Below are 22,948 nucleotides of genomic sequence, written 5' to 3'. Positions count from 1 at the left end.
GTCAAGAAAGCGCGCCGGCGGCGACCAATGACGTCACCGGCCCCATGCGTCATCTGTGGGCGGTGTGGCGCTGTAACGTGTCACGGGTGTGTGGTGCTGATGGTCATGGCGACTCGGCGGGCTCTGCACTTCGTGTTTAAAGTGGGAAACCGCTTCCAGACGGCGCGTTTCTATCGTGATGTCCTGGGAATGAAGGTGCAGACGGGGCCGAGAGGGGCTGGCCCGCGAGGTTGGCACGGGCCGCTGAGCCACACCTGGCCGAGGGAGGGCAGAAATGGGTGTGTCGTGAATCTCAGCCAGAACCCGGGAGTCTGACCTTAGCCCTTGGGCTCCCCGTTAGCCCTGTTGGGTTTTCAGCTTTAGGAAGTGTTGCGAGTCGCTGGTTGGGTTAGACGGCCTTTGAAAGGGGGGGTTCACCCTTAGTAGTCACAGACTATATGCCCACACACGTTCTTTCATTTAAGTTCACTCACAAATATTGAGCTCCTGCCCTGTGGAGCTTCCAGTCTAGTGGGAAAGACAGTAAACAAACAAAAGGTTATATAATACTCTTCCAATGATCAGTAACTCAGTCGCTTCTGGTTTGGAGCTTTTCGGTTTCGGTACTCAGCATATTAAGAGTTCTGCTTTTCTCAGGGCTGGTTTGAATGGGCTCTTGGATAATTTTTTGGATCTCTCTGGATGAATGCTCTGACTATCCTCTCAACAGTCCAGATCTAAGTGTGAAGAGAGAACCCTTTCTCCTCTCCGATGCCCAGAAGCGGCATTTCTCTAGCCTTGAGCAGCTGTGATTCTGCAGGGGTCACCTGGGTGGCAGATGCAGGTGGAAGCCTTTGGAGGTCTCCTGATAAGCAAGGGCTTTAGAGGTGCAACAGTGCAGAAGACGTGGAGTGCAAAGGGAGTTAGCTGAATTCATCAGGCTTTTGAAAAATATCGTCTGTGTTTTGACAAATAAAAATGGCAAGTAATAGGATATATTAGAGTATATGAGGAAGCCATTTTGTGTAAACCTAATTCCGCCTGACCTTGTCTTTCCAAAAGGGCCTGACCGAGGCCGTTGAGTATGCATTGTATATCTGCTTTAGAGATTCCCTATGGCAAGAGTAAAGGCCCTTGAGATAAAGGTGCAACTTCTCTCCCCCTCCCAACGTTGGCATCTCCTTAAAGATTAAGCATCTTTCTTTAGGCTGGGAACCAATTGCAGCACTCATCTGTGACCACCCAGCCCGAGGCAACACACCTGCCACCCCGCGGCATTCACTGAGAGAGCAGACCTATCTGCCATTTCCATCAATTGCTGTGCTGACAGAGCAGCCTATTGTAAAAGGGACATTTCAATCATATGTGAAACATACTCTTTGAGGGTATATAACCACCCTGTATACCCCCACTTCTTTGGAGTGCTCTGTTCATTTGTGGAAAGACTCTCCCGGGTTATAATCCTCAGATTTAAGCTCAGAATAAACTCACCCAAATTTTCGTTTATAGATTGGTTATGGATTATTTTCGTCAACAGTTCTGTGGTACTGTGTTGAACTTTTGTGATGAGGATGAAAACGACCCTGATATCTGTCTTCCATAAAAGCTCCTGGCCTGAGATGATGTGGGAGTGGAAATTGGATTTGTACATAGCTAGCAGTAATGGAAAGAGAAATTTGAAAGTGATAGAAAACCACAAAGCTCTCCCTTAATGTGTTTCCTCACTGACTGAAGGTTTGTTGTGAAGATTAAACGCATTATTATATGTGTAGCATTTGGCACATCGTATGTATTATGTAAGCATTAGCTACTATTACTATAAAATTACCACAGAGGGAGAGATTTAACTCTAACCTGGGTCATCAGGAGGTAATCCGTGGAGACCTTGTGTTTGAGTTGACCTCTAAAGATAGGTAGGATTTCCACAGACCACGATTGGGGTGGGAGGGTACTAGAAAAACTGAATAGGTGTGTTTGAGAAGCACCACTAGTTTTATATGCCTTTAGCTTAGGTTACTTAGCTGAAGTTGAGGGGATGGGATATCAGGACCAATAGGGTGGGACTGCTTCTGATAGTACCTTGAATACCATGCAAAGGAATTTGGATTTTATGCCACAGTAAGTAGAGAGATCTCTTACGTTTTAGAACAGGGCAGTGTTTTGATCAGAGCTGTGCTTTAGGGACATAATTTTATGGTGGTTTTAAGGAAGGCGATCAATAAAGATGATTTGCAATAGTCCATGAGAGAAGTGATGCGAGCTTGAACTGGAGCAGTAGCAGTGGGAATCAAAAGGGAAAATAGAAACTAGCACATTGAGAGCCTACTGTGTACTAGATTCCATGTCAACTGCTTTAATAAATTATCTATTTTCACAGCATATTAGGAGACTCAGATCCTAAGCGGTGTCCTCAGAGTTACACAACTACTAGGTGACAGCCACAATTTTAAATCAGACTTCTGCAATGCTGAAGGCCACATTTTTTTTCCTGCATAGCGTTGCTTCCCAGTCTAAATAGATTTCACAACTTTGCTTGATGCCTGACCCTTGGTATCCAGTTGTTCTTCCTTACTTCCACTACTTCAAGCCTGAGAAAGATAGAAAGATAACTATCTTTTGTTCGATTTACCAGTAAAGCGCACAGATGATAATATCAGTGTTTTGACATGTTAATTTACGTTAAATATGCTGTGTGTGCAGTACTCGTAAAACCTTACAAGTTATTCTAATTCCCTTACCAGATTCTGCGGCATGAGGAATTTGAAGAAGGCTGCAAAGCTACCTGTAATGGGTATGACACTTGATTCTTAAAATCTTCTTTAGGCTCTGAATACCCCTGGAGAACAGAAGGCAGTTTCTCAAAAGTGACTATAAGACAGTGGAAGAAATTAAGGAGGCAATAAATTAGGCAACTTCAGGAGCACAAATAAGTATGTGCTCTGGATAAAGCAATATCTTATGAGTGTCTCTTAAGCTTAGTAGCCACAGCAAGCAGGAAAATTCCAAGGCCTGATGGGAGTAGCATGCTCATTGATGGTTATACAAAAGAATAAATTAAAGTCAGGTTGGAAAACTGTCTTTATAGGATTCTGTCACCTATTTAAAGAAAGCGTAAATGAATCTTTCCTTCAAGGAAGTGGCAAATGGACGGTCTTTGGAGCCTTTGGTGATGGGACCCACAAGCACTGTCCACAGTTGCTCTTAGCACCAGCTGAGGTCATCTCATCCTTATGGGTACTTAGAGGACTGGAAGGGACTGCCCATCTCTCTGTCCCAGTAGTTCTTTGGGGGAGGGCTGAGGCAGATTTTGTCTGTGGTCACTGAGTTCATTTACTTTCATTTTTCTAGGCCTTATGATGGCAAATGGAGTAAAACAATGGTGGGATTTGGACCTGAGGATGATCATTTTGTTGCAGAACTGACTTACAATTATGGCATCGGAGACTACAAGCTTGGCAATGACTTCTTGGTAAATATTTGGTTCTATCAGATTTATGGCTGTACCGTTTATGGAGATGACTGATGCAACTTTAGGTGTCATGGCTGCAGAAGTGATGCACTTTAGTGATTAGTTTCATGATGTTTTCTGTTTAAAAAAAAAATTCTGTCTCAGAGCTGGCTTCCGGATGAAATGTGCTTTCCCAGTATTTAGGAATCACGCTCAAGACTTAGAGACAACTTTGAAGGAGACAAGATTCCTCAAGGGGAAGACTGAACCTAGAGAGGTAGAAGGGCCACGGTCATTGGTCTGGTCCGGTCCTGATCACCATTCAGAGAAATTTTTTTTCTCTAGTGGACTGTTAGGATTGGATTGGGCATTTATAGCCAATCTTAGAGAAAAACCTGAGGAGGTTTTAAGGAGAGAGAGAAGAAGGCATTGCAAACACTGCATTCATTCATTCATTCAAAGATTCAAGTTATGTGGTAATAATATCTACCACTTATTGAGCACTTACTGTGTGCTAGATATAATGTCACTGGGCCCAAATGCATAGCAAGATAGGAGTAACTAATTTTCACTCAGAATCTACTGAGCAAACCTACCTCGTGCCAGATGTTGTTTTGGCCATTCGATCTCACTGTTCCTGTTAACTCATGTTAAAATAATAATGATATTGAGATGGAAATTTTTATGAGGATCAAATATGTATAAAAGTGTTTTGTAAATGGAAAGGATTCTTCACATTTAACGTATTAGTATATTTGGTTTTCTCTTTCTCACTCTTCATGTCTGTAACTAATTTATTCGTTTAATAGATATTTATTGTCACTTACTATATAATGTGTACCTCATTAAGTCCTGGGGGATACAATAGAAAGTGAAACACGTTCCCTGGCCTAAGGAGGTTCCTGTCTGGTTGGGGGAACAAGTAAAGAGACAACAAAGTGATAAGATTGGGATAAGAACAGGGGAGTGTGGGACTACATAGGAGGAATTCCTAGCCTGTTGTCAGAGAGGTGAGAATTGGGGGAAAGATTCCTGAAAGTGACATCTGAGCCAGGTGAGTGGGGTTGGAGTGGGAGGGTGAGATGAGCATCCTCACCATGTGCACAGGCCTGGAGGTGAGACAGACCATGGTACTCGGAGACCTGGGAGTAGAGCAGTCTGGTTGGAGCTTCGTGTGTGAAGAAGGGAGGGGGTAGAGCTGAGGCTGAAGAAGTAAGCTGGGGCCACATCATATTAGGACAGTTTAGACTTCATTCCACGAGCAGAGTGAAGCCATTTTTAAGCAAGGAAATGACATAGTATTTGTGATGTGCAAGAATCCACCTGGCTAGAGCTGGGGTTGGAAGTGAGCAAGACTGGAAGTGAGGGAACTAGCTGGAAGGACAATACAGTGAGTGACTAGCAGCTCCTTAACTAACATGGTAGGAGTGGGAGATGGAGAGAAGGGGATGGATCTGAGAGATGTTTAGGAGGTAGAGTTGATAGGATTTGGTGATTGAGTATATTTGAGAGTTTCTTTGTGTTTCTTCCTACCTTTCTTTTCTTTACTCTTCAAATTTAAATCAGGGAGAGAAAGACGAGCAAAATCATCTTGGTGCCACAACATTTAACCAGCTCAAGTCAAATGTCGGTTAGTGGGACTGCAGGTGCTAGAGGTCATGAGAGTGGAGGAGAACAGCGTGGCTGCTCCACTGTGGGTCTTCCCGAGAGACTTGGGTAGTAAAGTGTCCCTGATGAAAGGTACCTTCTGTGCTATTTGGTTTGTGGAACAAAAAGAAAAACAGGTTAAGTGGAGCTCCCATATCCATAAACAACTCCTACACATTAAAAAGAAGAGGATGAACAACTTAATTTTTTAAAAAGGTGAAACTATCAACAGACAGTTCACAGAAAAGAAATTAGAAATGTCTCTTAAACATTGAAAAAGATATTCAGCTTCCAAGCTGCCGTTTGTCACCTATCAGATTGGCAGAAATCAAAGTGATAACACACTGTTTTAGGAAGGATTTGGAATACTGGCACTTTCATACATTACTAATAAGTGTGTAAGTTGGTACACCCTCAGTTTGGCATTATCAAAGTAATTAATGCGTTTACCCTTTGACCTTGGAGTTTCACTTTTAGAAATTTAGTTTACATATATGTTAACAAATATGTGAAATGACTTATGTATTAAATCATTTATTACAGTATTTCTCATGCAATAAGTATTTACTGAGCGCCTACTGTGTGCCAGGCACTGTTCCTGGAACCCTGGAATCACCAGTGAACAAAACAGACAAAAATCTATGCCTGGTGGGAGGGGGTCCAGGACCTGACAGACAATAAATAGAATAAATAAATCAGTCATATAATATGTTATTTTAAAGGTGATCATTGTTCTAGGGAAAGAATAGAGCAGAGTACGGGGGGTTGGCAGTATGGAGCAGATGACTAGTTTTAATTTGAAGTAGGGTGTTGAGGTTGGTAGGTGACAGTGAGGAGGTGGTATTTGAGCAAAGGCTTGAAGGAGATAAGGGATTAGCTGTGTGGATGTCTTGGGGAAGAGTTTTCCAGGTAAAGAGACTAGCCTGTGCCAAAGCCCTCAGACAGCACCTGGCATGTTCAAGAAAGTGCAAGCGGGGCAGTCGGCTGGAATAGAGAGAGCAAGGGGAAAGTGGGAAGAGATGCCATCAGAAATGGCATGGGGCCAGATTGTGTTGGGCCTTTTAGGCCATTATAAGCCATCTCTGAGTGAAGTGAAGAGCCCTGGAGGTTTTTAAGCAGAGGGAAAACAACATGGGGTTGCTGTCTTGAGAAGAGACTGTAGGATGTGTTTTGGAAAGTTTATTCTGGCTGCAGTGTGGATGATGGATTGACAAGACTGGAGGCGGAAAGAGGCTCTTACGATAATCCCGGCTAGCAATGAGGCTGGCCTTATCAGAAGGCATAAGTGAACATTTTTGGATATTTTGATTAAATTTAAAGAAAGACCGCATTGATAGTTGGTTTAAATTTTTTTGTTTAAAAAGCAAAAATAAAAACAAAACTTCTTTTTCTTCTTTTTTTTGGCTGAGGAAGATTTGCCCTGAGCTAACATCCATGCCAATCTTGCTCTATTTTCTGTTATTTTGGCTGCTAGCACTGCAGGGCTGCTAACAGAGTGGTGTAGGTTGGCACCCAGGAACCGAACTTGGGCCACCGAAGCAGATAGCACTGAACTTAACCACTAGGCCACTGGGGCTGGCCCCAAAACATCTTAAATAGGTAGCTGGGGAGCCAAAGTTAAGATCAATATTTCTCTGACTAGATCTTTAAAATTAGGAGAGGGGCTGGCCCAGTGGCGCAGCGGTTAAGTGTGCATGTTCTGCTTTGGCAGTCCGGGGTTCACCGATTCGGATCCCGGGTGCAGACATGGCACTGCTCGGCAGGCCATGCTGTGGCAGGCGTCCCACATATAAAGTAGAGGAAGATGGGCCCGGATGTTAGCTCAGAGCCAGTCTTCCTCAGCAAAAAAGAGGAGGATTGACAGATGTTAGCTCAGGGCTAGTCTTCCTCAAAAAAGAAAAATAAAAAATAAATAAATAAATAAAATAAAATTAGGAGAGATTATGTTTGGTATTAAATGGATCAAACTTCTCTGGCATTTGAATTTTTGTCCTACAATTCACGAAGTTGGAATCTTCGTAGGAGAAAAATACCCAAAACCTGCTTCTAAATAACTAGAAGAAAATTTTGAATGTCAATGAAATCTTCAGTGATTTGACACAAAGGCAATGGGGTTTTGCTTCATTATATTGTTCTTTAAAAGGTCTGTTGTGATTATACACTTGAGTGATCTTGTTGTTTGTCATAGGGTATCACACTCGCTTCTAGCCAGGCTGTCAGCAATGCCAGGAAGCTGGAGTGGCCACTCAGTGAAGTTGCAGAAGGTGTTTTTGAAACTGAGGCCCCAGGAGGATATAAGTTCTATTTGCAGAATCGCAGTCCACCTCAGTCAGGTAATTATACCAGGGCTAATAAGAGCCCTCTGTGTAAAGGCATCTTTGATGGAAGAGGAGAGAGAGCTAGGTTTCTTTCTCCTGGAGAGTCTTTCTATATTGACTTGACATATCTTTCCCATGCCAGTGTTCTCTGAGAAATTATATTGTCATATTAGAACTTGAGTGCATAACCATAGAGGATCTAGACTGCTTCCGTCCTACCAGTGATGTATCTATTTAAGATACTTTCACTTGCGAGTAACAGAAAACCCAACTTAGACTAGCTTGAACAATAAAAATCTTTTTAGCTCACAGAGCAGGCGTTCTGTAGGTAGGAAAGATGTCAGGGTTAGTTGATTCAGCAGCTCAGCAGTGGCATCAAGGACCCGAATTTTCTCTCTCTCTCCATTCTCTTGTTCGCAGGGGTCTATTCCTCCTAGAGGTTGTAGGCTGTAGGATGGCTGCCAGTAGCAGTTGGGGCTACATGCCTCTATACTGTCTTCTGGCAGGAGAGGGAGAGACTGACTTCCTGTTGCTCTTTTTTAAGAGCAGAGCAAAACTTTCCTAGAATCTTCCAGTAAACTTCCTGGTCAGATTTGATTCACAGCCTGCTTCTGAACCAATCACTGGCAGGAGAAATAGGATTATTCTTAGACCAGTTAGTCATTTCCCTCCAGCTGAAGTCAGTTTCCCACACTTTAACGCTGGTACTCGGGGAGCGAGGTGGAATGCAAGTGAGGAGCCCACCACACTGACTGCCGTAGGAGCAGAAAGAAACTTCGCATGACATGTTTTGTTTACTGCAGAGGGACCCTCATCATGCACGTATTTAATTCCTGCAAATTCTGCTACCTGCTCTGCCAAAGAAAAGCAAAAGGAAAGAACAAATACTGGTGAAGAGCAAGGGCAATTCTGCGTGCCATTTTGCTCAGTGAACACATGCCCCTAAGTGAACCTGAGATGGAAGACATGCATTCCTTTTCCTCCCCTGGTCTGCCTCAAGTCCCAAATGCCCCTCACACTGAGTTTGATTGTATGAATGCTGCTTGCTTTTCATCTGGAGCTCAGCAAAAGAAACAGTGATTGGTTCCTGGCGCTTTGGGACTTACTGAGAGATGGTATTTCTGTACTTCTCTGGTGACTTAAGGGATTTTTATGATTATTTTTATTGATAGGTGACCATTGCTTTATAGGCTAACTTTAAAACTTAGCTCCTGCCGCTATTTGCACAGTACATTTTTTCCCTAGTCTTAATGATGTTTCCGTGCATAAAATAATGGAGAGCCCCACAGTCCTAAGATGTTTTTGTCCTTTGACATGATAATACATTTGGGGCATTCCTTTCCGATTGGTAGTAGAGTCACATCTATCAGTCCAGCTGGTGTCCATCCTTCTTTTGAATCACTCACTTCTGGGTAGTTTCAGCCACTTGTCACCATTCCTACCCGTGCATCCCTTCAGGGTCCGAGTCATCTGGAATTTGTTGATTTATCGGTGAATAGGATAAACAAAAACAGTCTGCCAGGCAGAGTCACCTACGAGAAACACTTTGCCTTAGTCATGGTATTGCTCTTCTGGCAAACGGGACTAGTAAACTGAAGAAAATGTATTGAATTTGTCATAGTCAGATGGGGATTTGGAACAGCTCTTCAGAAAGTCACTTTACAATATGAAGTTTCCAATAATGTTAAGTGTTTTAATATAACTTTTTCCTTTTTACTAAAAAGAGTGTTTTTTTAAAGAGAATCTTTTTTCTTTTAAGTATGCTTTTCGGTGAGGAAGATTGGCCTTGAGCTACCATCTGTTGCCAATCTTCCTCTTTTTTGTTTTTTCTCCCTAAATCCCTAGTAGATAGTTGCATATCCTAGTTGTAAGTCCTGATTCTTCTGTGTGGGTATGGCTTAATGAGCGGTGCACTCGGGATCTGAAACAGTGAGCCCTGGGCCACCGAAGTGGAGCGTACGAACATAAGTACTACACCACCAGGCCAGCCCAGAAGAAGAGATTTTTTTCCTAGACAAACAGATAAGCAAATAAAAAAGAAGAAGAAGAAAACAGTATGTATATATCCAGAAATAATCACTGTTAATATTTTAGAGTATATCTTTCCAATTCTTTATCAAAAGAAATAAATATAGAATTAAACATACATTTTTCTTTTAGATTCCTTTGTAGGGATTCCATCGTATTACATTGTAGGAAGATAAACAATTCTCTCCTGTTGGAGATATGTGTTGCCTCTGGTGTTTCGTCGTTATGAGAGACACTGTGATGAATGCCTTTGTGACAAAAGCCCTTCATATATCCACAATTACTCCTTTAATTACTGAAAATGGGATTGCTCTTTCAATAGCAGTGTGCGTTTTTTAGGTTTTTGATACATTCTGTCAGATTGTTGCCCAGAAATGTACTAATTTACACTCTACCAATATTAATGTGATAGTGATTTTTCACACTGTACTATCAGTTAACACTGCAGATGTTTTAAATTATTTGCCAATTAGATAGCAAAATGTTTTATTTGAATTCTAATTTCTTTGATTATTTGTGAGTGTGCGTATTTTTTCCTGTGTTCATCGACCATTCCAATTCCTTCTTTTGTGAATCACTGCTTTGTGCCTTTTGCCTATTTTTCTAGGATGTTTATCTTTTTCCTATTGATGTTTGAAAGTGATTTAAATATTAGGATTTTTTGTCATGTATGTTGCAAAAAATGTTTCCTACTTTGTTGTTTACCCTTTAATTTTGATTGTAATTCTTTTTTTGGTGTTTGTTTTCTAACAGTTTTTCATTTCATGTAATTAACTTAGCAAATTTTTTCCTTCATAGTTTTTCTATCTTCAGTGTCAGATTTTTTTTTTCTTTTCTTTGAGGAAGCTTAGCCCTGAGCTAACTACTGCCAATCCTCCTCTTTTTTGCTGAGGAATATTGGCCCTGAGCTAACATCCGTGCCCATCTTCCTCTACTTTATACGTGGGACGCCTGCCACAGCATGGCTTGCCAAGCGGTGCCATGTCTGCACCCGGGATCCGAACCAGCAAACCCCAGGCCTCTGAGAAGCGGAAAGTGCGCACTTAACCGCTGCGCCACCGGGCTGGCCCCTTCAGTGTCAGATTTTTAAAAAATCTTTCTTCACCCCAAAATTGTGTAAATGATCACCTGTTTATAGTATTTTCATAGTTTCATTCTATAAACTTAATCCTTTAACCAACCCATCAGCAATATGTTTTGCCATTGAGTTTAAAGGTGTGCCCTTTCGTACTGACTTAAAAATCTCTTTCTTATTATAAACTAAATTCTTATATATACTTGAGCCTGTTTTGGTCTTTCTGTTCTATTCCATTGCGTTGACTTGTCTATTCCTGCTGTTTTATTATCCTAAAGATCCTGTATTAAAAGTAACTCTGGCAGTGTCTGATCTTCAGAAGTCCTTGAACTACTGGTCTAATCTACTGGGAATGAAAATTTATGAAAAAGATGAAGAGAAACAAAAGGCTTTGCTGGGCTATGCTGATAACCAGGTGAGTGATCTTGGAGAGAAATAATCTGTTACTTTGAGTTTGGCTTAAAAATGAGATGAATATGAAGGTTATTTCCATAGTTTGTTCACAGCAATTCAATATTTATACAGATAAACAGAAAGAAGAAAATAAAAAATGCTGACAACCTCACCACTCAGATATTACCTTCGTTTATATTTGGTGTTATATCCTTTCAGAAGTGGAATTGCTGAGTGAGAAGAGATGTAGACAAGATTTAATGCTGTAATGATAATAATTTCATCATTTTTTTTAAAAAAGTAACATAGCATTTGAGCATAATTTAGTCCTTGCACTTTAACCCAGCAGATCTGCTCCTACTTATCATACATGTGCACAGAGAAGTGGGTACAAGGTTGTCTGTTGCAGCAGTGTTTGTAGTAACAAAATATAAGAAATAACCTAAACGTCCTGTGGGTTAGAGGAGTAGTTCAGTAGTTTATGGTTCCTCTGTAGAATGGATTACCATGGAGCTATCAGAAAGAATGAGGCAAGTCTTTATCTGCTGATACGGTAACATTAATTAGAGAAAAACAAGGGATAGAATAATGTGTAAACTATGCTACCATTTGTGTGGGGAAAAAAGATCAATGCGTGCTGTGTTTCTGGAAGGATCCACAGGAAACTGCTGACTGGTCGCCTCTGAGGTGAGAGTGGGAGGGAGACTTGGTTTTTACTTTACTCCTGTAGTACTGTTTGAATTTGTTTACCGAATATCATCTTCCCTGCCTTATTTCTTTTCAGTGTAAGCTGGAGCTCCAGGCCATCCAGGGTGCAGTTGATCATGCAGCAGCTTTTGGAAGAATTGCCTTTTCTTGCCCCCAAAAAGAGGTACTGTTTGGTACCAGATCTTCGGGTTAAGCTGTGTCTGGCTAGTGCAACCAGCTGAGAACTTTGGCCTTCCCTTGTTTAGGTTCATTCTGATTCTGGTGCTGGTATCAAGTTCAACGGTTGTCTCAAGAGCAGCCGAGATAATAAAATCAAACAAGTGGTGCCTGGGTTCTTTCTGGCTGATCTAATACTCCTCTAGGGCTGATGGGGAGGGGACTACGGTGTCAGAGTGCTTACTCTGCCTTTTTGTTTTCCTCAAGTTACCGGACTTAGAAGACTTGATGAAAAGGGAGAACCAAAAGATCCTGACTCCCCTGGTGAGTCTGGATACCCCAGGGAAAGCCACGGTTCAAGTGGTCATCCTGGCTGACCCTGTAAGTATTACTCAGGAACGGGACAGGCTGCAACCACAGGTCCCTTCTGAGGTGTCTTTTTGCCAAACTTCTTTTTTCTTTATTGGTGTAGGATGGACATGAAATTTGCTTTGTGGGGGATGAAGCATTTCGAGAACTTTCTAAGATGGATCCAGAGGGAAGCAAATTGTTGAATGATGTGAGTCTCCTTTCTAAATTTATATCACCATGGGCCCAAGGGGGATTGCATTAAGTGTGTATGGAGAAGGGTCCAGTTCTTACTATTAGAACGATGTTCTTGTGCTGTCAAGGTGACTTGTAAGCCAAGGACTTGTGTCTTCATTGCCTCTTGTGTCTTCCGTATGACTCTTACCTGGGTGCAGCATATGTGCCTTCCCACTACCTCAGGCTGCCTTGGGGAACCACTCCTGCTGTATACATCCCTGTTCTGCTCAGTGAATGGAAATGCCCGCATACCATCCCTTCCCACGTCCTTAGCTCTTTTCGTCATCTCTTTTCCATTCTACAGCACCATTCTCTTCCTTTCTAGTGAATTGTTCTCAGCATACAAACAAGCTCCAGTGTCTCCTATCTTTTAAAAATCTTCTATTTACCCCATATCCCTTCTCTAGATTTCTTTTAAAAATCTGCCTACACACTGTTTCTACTTCTTACCTCCCATTCACACTTCAGTCTATTCTGCACTGGCTCCTGTCACTCAGTGAAATGCTTGTGTTGATGTCATCAGTGACCTCCATCTGCCAAATCCAGCAGTTACTTTTTCTATTCTCATCAAACTTGGTCCTTCAGCATCCAAGCAATTGTTCATTGTTGTCCCCCAGCTTCTAGCACATACCTGGTGTGTGGTAGGTACTTGGTGAATACTCTGTTGATGATTAAAGGAAAGAATCAGTCTATCCTGGTTCCATTACTTAAAGTCTCTAAACTTCAGTTTTCATATCTAAAAATTTAAGAAAATAAGATTATTCACTTCATAGGATCATTATATATTTTAAAAAAATTTTTTGTAGTTTTTTTTTTAATTTGAATTTTTTGTATATTTTATAGAGCTTGGCAAACTGCTGACGTAATAATGAACACTCAATGTTAATTAAAGCAGGAAATGTGTAGAAAATATAGCATTTATAAATTTTACCGTAAAGAAAAATAGAATCTCAGGTAGCCTCTCAGTTGGCGATTTTGCTAGACTGTTTCCTTCTCACTCTACATCTCACTCACCAGCTTCCTCCTCTTTCGAGCTCTCTTCTCCTTTGGTGGTAGAGATTGTGCCATCTTCCTATTTCTCTGTCAGCGTCTTCTCCGTCACAGGCATCTCTTTCTGTGTCTGATCCCACAGTGATCTTACCCACGGTCCCACTTTGGCTGCCTCTCCTCCTTGTTCTGCATTCTGTCTCTTCTCTAAGTAGAAGTTAGCTACTGCTCAGGTTACCTCTGCTTTGAGCTTCACCATCATCTGTTCTCTGACTTGCTAATTTCTAGTTGCTACTCCTCCCTAAGCTCCAAATAAGTATGTTTTGTTGTTACTGAGGTAAAATACACATTGAATTTAAATGTACAGAAACTTAGTATTAAATTTGGTGAGTTTTGACAGTTATATATATTCATACAATCACTACTCAGAATAAAGAGCATTTTCATCGTTGTAGAAAGTTCTCTCATGTCCATTTCCAGTTAGTTCCCACTCCCACCTTTTAGGCAACTACTATTCTGATTTCTGACACATTAGTTTTGTCTGTCCTTGGACTTCATATAAATGTAATCATTCAGAAGGTATTCTTCTGTGCCTGCTTCTTTCACTCAACATTTCTGAGATTCCTCCATGTAATTGCACATATCAGAGTTTATTCTTTTTTTACTGCTGAGTGGTATTCAATTTTATGAATATAATAATTTGCTTATGCATTCTTCCAATAGTGGATATTTGAATTATTTCCAGATTTTTATCTTTTATAAAGAAAACTGCTATGAACATTCTTGTGTAAATCTTCTTATAGACATATGTTTCGTTTCTCTTGGGTAACTGCCTAGGAGTGGAATTGTCTTGACTTTATAAGAAACAGCCAAACAGTTGTCCAAAGTGATTGAACCATTTTACACTCCTGTTAGCCATGTATGTTTATGAGAGATCCAGCTTCTCTACATCCTCACCAACATTTGTGTTTCTTTGGGGTTTTGTTTTAGCTGTTCTAGTACATATAAAATGGTTTCTCATTATGGTTTAATTTTGCATTTCCCTGATGACTAACAATGTTGAGTACCTTTTCATATGCTTATTGGCCATTTGTATATCTTCCTTTGTGAATTCTATGTTCAAGTCTTTTGTCCATTTCTTTCCATAATAGATTTTATTTTTAATACTTCATGATTAGAAATTTCAGATATATGGGGCTGGCCCAGTGGTGTGGCAGTAAAGTTCACGCACTCCACTTTGGTGGCCCAGGGTTCACTGGTTTGGATCCCAGGTGTGGACCTACACACTGCTTATGAAGCCATGCTGTGGCAGGCATCCCACATATAAAATAGAGGAAGATGGGCACGGATGTTAGCTCAGGGCCAGTCTTCCTCAGCAAAAAGAGGAGGATTGGCAGAAGTTAGCTCAGGGCTAATCTTCCTAAAAAAATAATTTAAAACTTTTTTTAAATTTAAAAAAATAAAAATTTCAGATATACACAGGAGAGTACAACAAATTCCTATGTGACTGACACCAATCAACTCTGTGCCATAATTTTTCATCATTACTTCCCACTCCACTTTCTTTTATGCTGGAGAATTCTAAGGCAAATCTCAGGCACCATGTAATTTCAACCCTAGATATTTAACCATTCTGATCTATTCTCTAATCTCTTGAATATGAATTTATTTTCACTCTATGTGTCTTTGCTTACATTATTTTATTCTCCTGGAACATCTCTTCTCATTTGAATACTTGCTTATTTCTCAAGGCCCATTCAAATCCATTTTTTAAAAATTTGATTATCTTTTTTTTGGTTGATTTGTTGGAGTCCTGGATGTGAGTCATTTGTTGGATATCTGCAAATGCAAGTACTTTTCCCAGTCTGTGGCTTGCTTCTTTATTTTTTTTAATAGAGTCTTTGGAAGAGCAGAAATTTTTTTTTAAGTCCAGTCTATCAACTTTTTCTTTTATGTTTAGTGCTTTTTGTGTTCAGACTAGTGTTGTGGCCAGTGAGACCTCTTCACCTGGCTAAACCATGGACATTTCAATCTCAGGATGTCTGTAAGTTATCTTACCTCAGATCCATTCTTTTAATAATATAAAGATAAAAGTTACTATTTACTAAGCATCTCCTATATTGACACGTTCTTAAGTGCTTCATATATATTCTCTAATTCTTACCACAATGTGCAAGATTGATAGCATTCTCTTTTCACATGAGAAAACTGAAGCTCGAAAAGATTAAGTCACCCAGCATTAGACACTCAGTAGGTGGCAGGGCAAGGGCTTGACCGGGGAGGCCTTTCAGGCTTCACAACCGTTTTTCCTCCTCTGTACTCTGCTCCCTCCCCTGAACAGCGCTGTATTTCTGTTATCCCAGCTGTTTAAGCTAGAATCCTTAGAGCCAGTTTTTTTTTTAACATTTAATATGCATTTTATTTTAGAATAGCGATAGATTTACAGACAGACTCATTTTTGAATATTGTTTCTCCTCACCCCTATATTCTATTAGCTGTTAGTCACCAGGAGCTGTGAGTTCCCCCTCTGAAACCTTGTCATCTACTTCCCTTTTGCAAAGGCCCTCATTCTCACCTGTAGCACTGCAGAAGCATCCTCCCACCTTCCAGTCAGTCCCCGCTGTCAGCATCAGCTTTCTAGAGCCTGAGTCCACACGGTCCTTTTAAAGCTGGTTAACCTGCTAGCTCTCTATTGTCTCCAAGATACGTTGCAGACTCTTTGACAGAGCGTGTGACGTGTCTGCCCCTTCCCTACCCTGGTCTTCTGTGCAGCTCTCCTCCCTGACTCAGCCCGTCCTAGTCCCAGTGAGCTGCTTATATGGACCAAGATACAGATCTTCCTGCCTCCACCAGAGGGGCGTTTGTTCTCTTATTCCACTCATCCTTCAAAACTCAGAAGCTTTTTGGAGTTCTCCACAGGAGAGTTTGTTATTTCTCCCCACTTTTTATGGCCCCTGAAAGACAGAAACTTCTGCATCTTTGTGGGTTTGGTTTTTTTTTTTTTTTTTTTGCGTAACTTTGATTTTTTTTCAGTACTTTTTATTTTCATCAAAATAAAAAATCAAATAGTACTAAGATTTTATGTAAACGCAATGTGGTGATGTCCTGCCCCATCTCTGAGTCCTGCTGCTCAGGGAAGCCACTTCAGCTTCACTCTTTCTAAATAAAAAATACATGGGTTTCTGTTTCTTCCTTCTCTGTTGCAGACAACACCTTTTGACTTCCTGTTAAGGTAGATGAGTGTTTTTACACTGTTTCTCCACCCAGTTAGTTACTCTTTCCTTTGGTCTTGATATTACTTTGTTCGTGATTCTACTGTAGCAAATGCTTCAAGACACACACACACAGATACATACTCCCTCATGCAAATAGTTGTTTCCTTGTCTGAATCCTCAGCTATTCTGTATGCTCCTCAAAGCCTCAGACTGTGTCTCTGCTGCCACACCCGAACCCAGCATAATACCTAGCTCAAAATGAAAACTGGCATTTTTAAAGGTATTTCTGGGGCCAGCCTGGTGGTACAGCGGTTAAGTGCGCACGTTCCACTTCGGTGGCCTGGGGTTCACCGGTTTGGATCCCGGGTTCGGACATGGCGCCGCTTGGCAAGCCATGCTGTGGTAGGCGTCCTACATATAAAGTAGAGGAAGATGGGCACAGATCTTAGCTCAGGGCCAGTCTTCCTCAGCAAAGAGGAGGATTGGCAGCAGATGTTAGCTCGGGGCTAATCTTGCTGTTGTAGGCATCCCACATACAAAGTATAGGAATTTGGGCATGGATGTTAGCTCAGGGCCAGTCTTCCTCAGCAAAAAGAGGAGGATTGGCAGCAGATGTTAGCTTGGGACTAATCTTCCTAAAAAAAAAATAAATAAATAAAGGTATTTCTGTACTTGCTTTTTGTAAATGAATGTATTTCCTTACCAAACAGCTAGTTGGCATATGCTTGGTTGTATTGGACAGGAAGTTTTAAGAGATGTAGGTTCTAAGCCTAGTCCCCTCTGCAAGCCCCGCTTCCTGGTCTCAACCTCATGGAATAATAGGATGAGAGGACTCTGGTGGAACCAAAACATGTTGTTATTAACAAGGCTTCCTTTTTAATTTAAAACTAACCAACATCAGTGGAATGGTGTGGGAGGAGGCAGGCTTGATAGCTAAAACGCCAAGATAGTTTTTCATATTTGGTCTCCTTTTTAGATTAAGTCTCATGAGCACTAAAGGTTCTTGAGAGCCTGCCCGGACGCTAAGAGTGACAGCACTGTCTGTTCTACCAAAGACCCCACAGCCTGGGGTACTCGGTCCTTGCTCTCTAGTCAGTCGGCCAGCCAGACTTCCTGGCTGCAGGCTCTGCCCTTTACTCTGCAAAGTGAGGATTCACACGCAGTTGCTCAGTACTCATCAGCATCCTCTGTCAAATTAAACGTAATACTCTACACTGAAGGAATACTTTTTCCTTGTGAATTTCTTGCTGCAGACAGTGCAGTGAGGTATGAAGTGGACTGCATGTTTTGTTTTATGGACTTAGAATAAATACATATTCCATTTCTGTTTTCATAGGCAATGGCAGCAGATAAAAGTGATGAATGGTTTGCTAAACGAAATAAACCAAAGGCTTCAGGTTAACAGAAGACATCATGTGGAACAAGCATTTATCGTTCCTGTCTAGCACCTGTGAGGCCTGGTGTGTCCATCATGATAAATGCTCTCACAACCTGGTTGTTTCTGTACAGACAAGGAGATTGGGCTGGTGAAGATTTATGTATTTTAATCTTCGAAAGCTCTGATACATTTTAGATATAAAATCCTATTATCAGTCCGCTTAGAGGCGAACTCTTGCTATAATCTGCATTGTCATTGGAATGGCGCATTCTGTGTGTAACCTAATTTATTAGATTAGTAATAAATTATTTTCCAGCCTGGGGCAGCTATGGGGTACGTTACCTTTGGTCGGGGATGAAGGGGGTTTTGATAAGCATGTAAATTTTATGAGAACTATTCAAATGAATCCTAACCAGTTGCGTACAGCAGGAATACTTCCAGCACCCAATGACAGTGTGCTGTTCTAATGAAGTGCAGGCCTTGACATTTAAAAATCTTTAAAGAAATTTTGTTCCTCCAACCAAAAGATTTGGTTGACACCCCCACATTCCTTGCTTTAAAATTTTGCGTAGCCAGGGAAAACAGCCGGAAGGGTCTAATGTATTGTGTTGCTACATGCCTGGCTCTCTGCTAATTTCTTTATATATAAATTTTTTTAATCCTTACAAGAAGAGAACCTGTTAGACTTCTTTAAAATGGATTAAATGATTTCTTCAGCCTGAAAACAGTGTTTTCCTATGGTTTTCTATTTGGTTCTACAGAACAAATATATTTTAATCACTGGAATCAGAATTATATTGGGCATACTTATTAAATGTTTTTTGAAAGTATACTTCTGAAATCAAGCTGTCACACTAGCCTGCAGACTCATTATTTAAAGTGGTGGCCAGGTTCCAATTTTAGGGAAGACACTGAGGGGACTGGAAAGGATTGACTCAGAGGATACCAGTTCCAGAATGGCACATATGAAATTACTTGTAAATCATAGCCTCTGCTTTCTCCCTTGCTGGCAGTGGCAGTGGGGGGGTTGGGGTATGGAAATTTCAGGGTGAGTTTCAGCTCACCTTCTTATAGGGTGATCTTACCTTCACTGAGAAAAAAATATCCTTTTCCAGCTCTACAGCACTTTTCATTCGACTTAAATTCTCTTAGGGAAGCAATCATGAGTTTGAAAGCAAACCAAGTTATACGTGTTCTTTCTCTAGACGGTTCACTTTTTTCCTATACATGGGGAAATTATATGAATTTTGAATGATCAAACTTCTGTGTCTCTTTAGACTATGACTTGTTAATTCTCAGATTTTCTATTAGATTATTAAGTAACTCTTGATGTTTATCTCTAGTAATACTGTTATCATGAAAATGAACTATCCTTTCCCCAGTGTATTAGGCTGCTGCGCTCTGCTCTTCTAAGTGTGTTATAATAAAATAAGTGGTTTATGTAAGTACTGAATGACTAGACACACACTCCATTCCTTTTTATCTGCTTATCTTATATTTTAACGTACCAAAATGTTTTTCTCTTAAAGGTACAGCTGTGTATGGTCTAAGTTAATGTGGTTTATCTACCTGGGACAGTATGGCTTCATGATAGAAGCCCCTTTTTATTTATCTCACTGCCTGTCATTTTTCCTTTGTTGCAATCTTTAGTGTTTAATTCATCCTAAAACCATTTAGTGTACAACTTTGGCCTTTTTGATAATCCAAAAATTTATCTCTGCATAGTGCAGCTAGTAATTTTAACCCAAAAGTTATGATTACTTCCCCATCTTTGGGGATGGTATGATCAACTAGAAAACAAGGATGTAAGAAAGATGGTTTTCCCAAGCTGGTGTTTTTAAACAGATGAAGTCGGAAAGTTTTTCAGTTTCTCCAGAGTAGTGTTTTCAGAGTAGTCATTTTGTCTTTTGACTTGTGGAGTCCTAGCATAGTAAGTTGAAGTTCATATATCCCTTGGGTTTAAATCCAGAGAGATTTAGGATGGCTGTATTGCAAGAGTTCTCCTGCCTGGAGAGTTGTATGAAATCCATATTTGCCTGACCTCTTGGTGGAATTAGCAAAGCCATGAATATTCAGTGCTGCTTTATGTGACTTTTGCCCATCTCGTCTGTCAGACAGCGCCATTGTGGTTTAGCAGAGATTCCAGGAAGGCTCCAACTTTTCTCCACTGAAATTTATGGTAAGAATTAATGGGAAATTTTAGTTCGGTCTAAGATTTCTTATGTTTACCCTTGGGAAATTTATAGGAAATTTACTTTGGCCTTGTGATCAGTAAAGAAGTGCCCTTGCCTCAGACTCTTTATAAGGTAGGAGAGTCTATGGTTCAAAAATCAAAACAGCATAAAAAGGTAGACATTGAAAAGTCTGGCTCCTGCGCATCCCCATCAGCTCCACTCCCCCGCCTCCTACTTATTAAGCATACAAATATATATTTTTTTATTCTCTTCCTTTTTCCCACCAAATAGAATACACTGTGTACACTATACCTGCTTTTTTTTTTTTTTTAATGTATCTTACAGTTGCTTTCTGCAGTTCTAATTATGGTACACTTTTACTTTATCAGGTTTTATAATGATTTACAGAATGGTATGGCTATGCCTACAGCTCCTAAACTGACGCCACATTTTGGAGCAAGATGTTCCATTATTACTTTTACTATTAATTCACATTTAATATAAATCATAGTCCTAAAAGCTTCAAAATGTGTTCATAATATCCTCCAAAGAAGAGAGAACAGCACAATTATTGTGCAGTGTGGCTCATGCCCAGCTTATAGTTATAGGGAATACATTTGTCATCACTGCTGTCCTGGGTGTACTTCACATTCTCAAGGAATGTACTTGGTTTATAGCAGCTTCCGGCAAATTGGTGAACAGAAGATCCTGAAGAGATCTGGTGAGATTTGGTTTCTTCGTCCTCTGAAGTCTTTGTGGTTTTTGCTTCTATTGTTTAATGGTCTTTATGAACTGGAGCTGCCTGATGTCTATGAAAATAGTTTTTAATTGAGGAAAAGTATTGGGGAATTCCATGCCCCAGCAGAGCTTTTTCCCTGGAATGTCTTTAATCATGCCACTGAGCACTGTGTCCCACCACGGCAGCACTCTGCATCAATGCCTCCATGACAAGGGGCAGAAGCTGAGCTCAGGTACTGTGGCCCTCGCATAGGTTACCGGGTGTGTTGTGCTCCTAAACCAAAAGCCACAGACGTACTTACATACATGTTGTCCCACCAGCATGCCCCAGCAGAGACCAAGGTTAGCCATGGAGTGGTCCCAAGGAACTTGGCTGTGTGGCCTTAGAAGAGTCTTTCAGAGGCTGGGATTTTGAAACCACTGCTCCAGTGTTTCTCAACTCTGTTGTGGTGCATCAATTACTTCACTAAAAGTTTCACTTCCCTCAAAACATTAACTTCATCAGGCCTGTGTGCAAGTAGGCGCTGTCTGTAGTAGGACTTGACTAGCTTTTTGGAAGACAAGGCCCCTTTCTCCTCTGAAATGGGGGTTTAGTGTGAATCCATAACCCCTGAAGAGATAAGGGACCTCAGCCTCCCCTCCCTCCTTCCCCTCTCCCCCAGAGGGGAGCTCCAGAGAACCGGCTCACTGACCTCAAGTCTTGGGCATTTTCACAGCATGATTCTCCCCTCAGCCTTCTACTCCTGCCAAATAGCTACCAACACTCTGGGAATAGAAAGACTACTCAGAATCAGAGAGAAAGCCAGTTTTGATGGACTTTCCCCACAGGAGAGATGCTTTTTATATATTGTGGACACCTGCCCGGGACTCTCACAGTCACTTAGAGTTCCTCGCTTTGCCAACAGCAGACAATCACTGTATGCGGTGTAAGTGATTTATTGATGCCCCAGCTATGGTGGTTACGTTTCAGGACACTTCCGCCATTCAGGTCTTTTAAAAAGCCCTTCTCCCCGCGCTACCTCATTCTGATTGACACGCTACCTTCCTTAACCAGTATCATTTTTCTTCAGTTCTTCCACTTTGGCAACATAGATCCTCATGGCGTCCATCTTGGATATCCCTTTCTTGTCGTTCCACGCGTCCCACTTGGCCTTGGCTTTCACGTCTGTGGCGGGCGGGGCCGGGATGTTGCAGTCGCCCTGGGTAGCCTGTTTGTAGAAGCTGTACACCAACAGTTTCTCCTGATCGCTCACAGGTCCCTTCAACTGCTTGATAGCAGCACAGGCCAGCTCAAACTCCACCTGGCACATTGCGGGAGCTCAGGCCGGCCCCTCGGTCCTTTCTAGGTGGTATCTGGTGCTAGAAACTGGAGGGTGGACAGTTAGAAACACGAGGCTGGTGATTAAGTCTGGGAAGAAGGAAAGGGGAGAAAAAGAAACGGTAATGTGTGAGAAGAACATAGGCTATTTCTGTGTGTTTTCTCGGAAATCAAATGTGTGTTTTTATAAAGTACAGATTGCAAACTAGAGCCCACTGGATTGCATCTGCCCCACAGTTCTTGCACAGTGCATTTTCTGGGGAGAAAGCCCATTAACATTTCAAAGGCATCTATGATGCCAGAAAATTAAGGTGCTGCTGCTGCTGTCAGAAGGCGGAGCGCTGGGGAAGATTGTAGGCTGTGGGGCTAGCGGAGGGGTCAGAGAGCCTGAGAGCGGGAGAGCCGCTGCGGGGGCGGAAGCCGCTCGGAGAGTGGCGCGTCTATGCTGGTTAGGGGGCGGTCTGGGGAGGGGCATTCCGTGTGGGTGAACTGTGAGCGGGGGACCCCGGGAGTTACCGAGCAGGGGAGCATGCACGGTCAGGGATGGAGTAGCACCGACCAGGACTCAGGAAGCAGGGCTAGGCAGGGGACTGGACAGATGCGTGGCCGAGAGCAGCAAGGAACAGGCGGCGACGGGGCCTGGGGACCTGGGGCGGGCGGGGCGGAGGGAGAGGGAAGGGCGGGCCAGCCGGGCGGGAGGGAGGCGCCGGCACCTGCTTGTTGGCCGGCTGGAGGCCTCGGGCCGATAGGGGGCGCTGCGGGCTCGTTGGTGAGGATTGCGCGTGCGCGCCGAGCAGCAGG

At 41.9% G+C, this 22,948-nt stretch overlaps 2 protein-coding genes across 2 annotated transcripts; one reads left to right on the top strand and one right to left on the bottom strand.

Moving 5' to 3' along the window:
• The first annotated feature begins 63 nt into the window (after positions 1 to 63).
• GLOD4 (glyoxalase domain containing 4) lies at positions 64 to 19,370 on the top strand. The gene is made up of 9 exons (XM_046677033.1): positions 64 to 195; positions 2,721 to 2,770; positions 3,328 to 3,448; positions 7,263 to 7,407; positions 10,774 to 10,910; positions 11,673 to 11,759; positions 12,020 to 12,133; positions 12,225 to 12,311; positions 17,876 to 19,370. The coding sequence occupies exons 1-9, from the start codon at positions 100 to 102 to the stop codon at positions 17,939 to 17,941; spliced, it is 903 nt and encodes a 300-aa protein (XP_046532989.1). The 5' UTR covers positions 64 to 99; the 3' UTR covers positions 17,942 to 19,370.
• Positions 19,371 to 21,578: 2,208 nt separating this feature from the next.
• Positions 21,579 to 22,771, bottom strand: LOC124246459 (diazepam-binding inhibitor-like 5). Its single transcript, XM_046674615.1, has 2 exons — positions 22,707 to 22,771; positions 21,579 to 22,237 (listed from the first exon to the last, which is right to left on the bottom strand). Exon 2 carries the CDS (start codon positions 22,137 to 22,139, stop codon positions 21,876 to 21,878), a length of 264 nt encoding a protein of 87 aa, XP_046530571.1. The 5' UTR covers positions 22,140 to 22,237; positions 22,707 to 22,771; the 3' UTR covers positions 21,579 to 21,875.
• Positions 22,772 to 22,948: the final 177 nt, after the last annotated feature.

This window comes from Equus quagga, chromosome 11 (genome assembly GCF_021613505.1).
Source record: "Equus quagga isolate Etosha38 chromosome 11, UCLA_HA_Equagga_1.0, whole genome shotgun sequence".
Classification (NCBI taxonomy): domain Eukaryota; kingdom Metazoa; phylum Chordata; class Mammalia; order Perissodactyla; family Equidae; genus Equus; species Equus quagga.
The sequence above is the reverse complement of the archived record's forward strand: the minus strand, read 5'-3'. Positions and strand labels throughout refer to the sequence as shown.

Bases quoted from the DNA above. Each gene is read 5' to 3' on its own strand.
- GLOD4 (XM_046677033.1), top strand. From the start codon at position 100: ATGGTCATGGCGACTCGGCGGGCTCTGCACTTCGTGTTTAAAGTGGGA. The intron at 3,449-7,262 runs GTAAATATTTGG...TGTTTGTCATAG, and splicing joins AGCTTGGCAATGACTTCTTG to GGTATCACACTCGCTTCTAG. The intron at 7,408-10,773 runs GTAATTATACCA...ATTATCCTAAAG, and splicing joins TCGCAGTCCACCTCAGTCAG to ATCCTGTATTAAAAGTAACT.
- LOC124246459 (XM_046674615.1), bottom strand. From the start codon at position 22,139: ATGTGCCAGGTGGAGTTTGAGCTGGCCTGTGCTGCTATCAAGCAGTTG.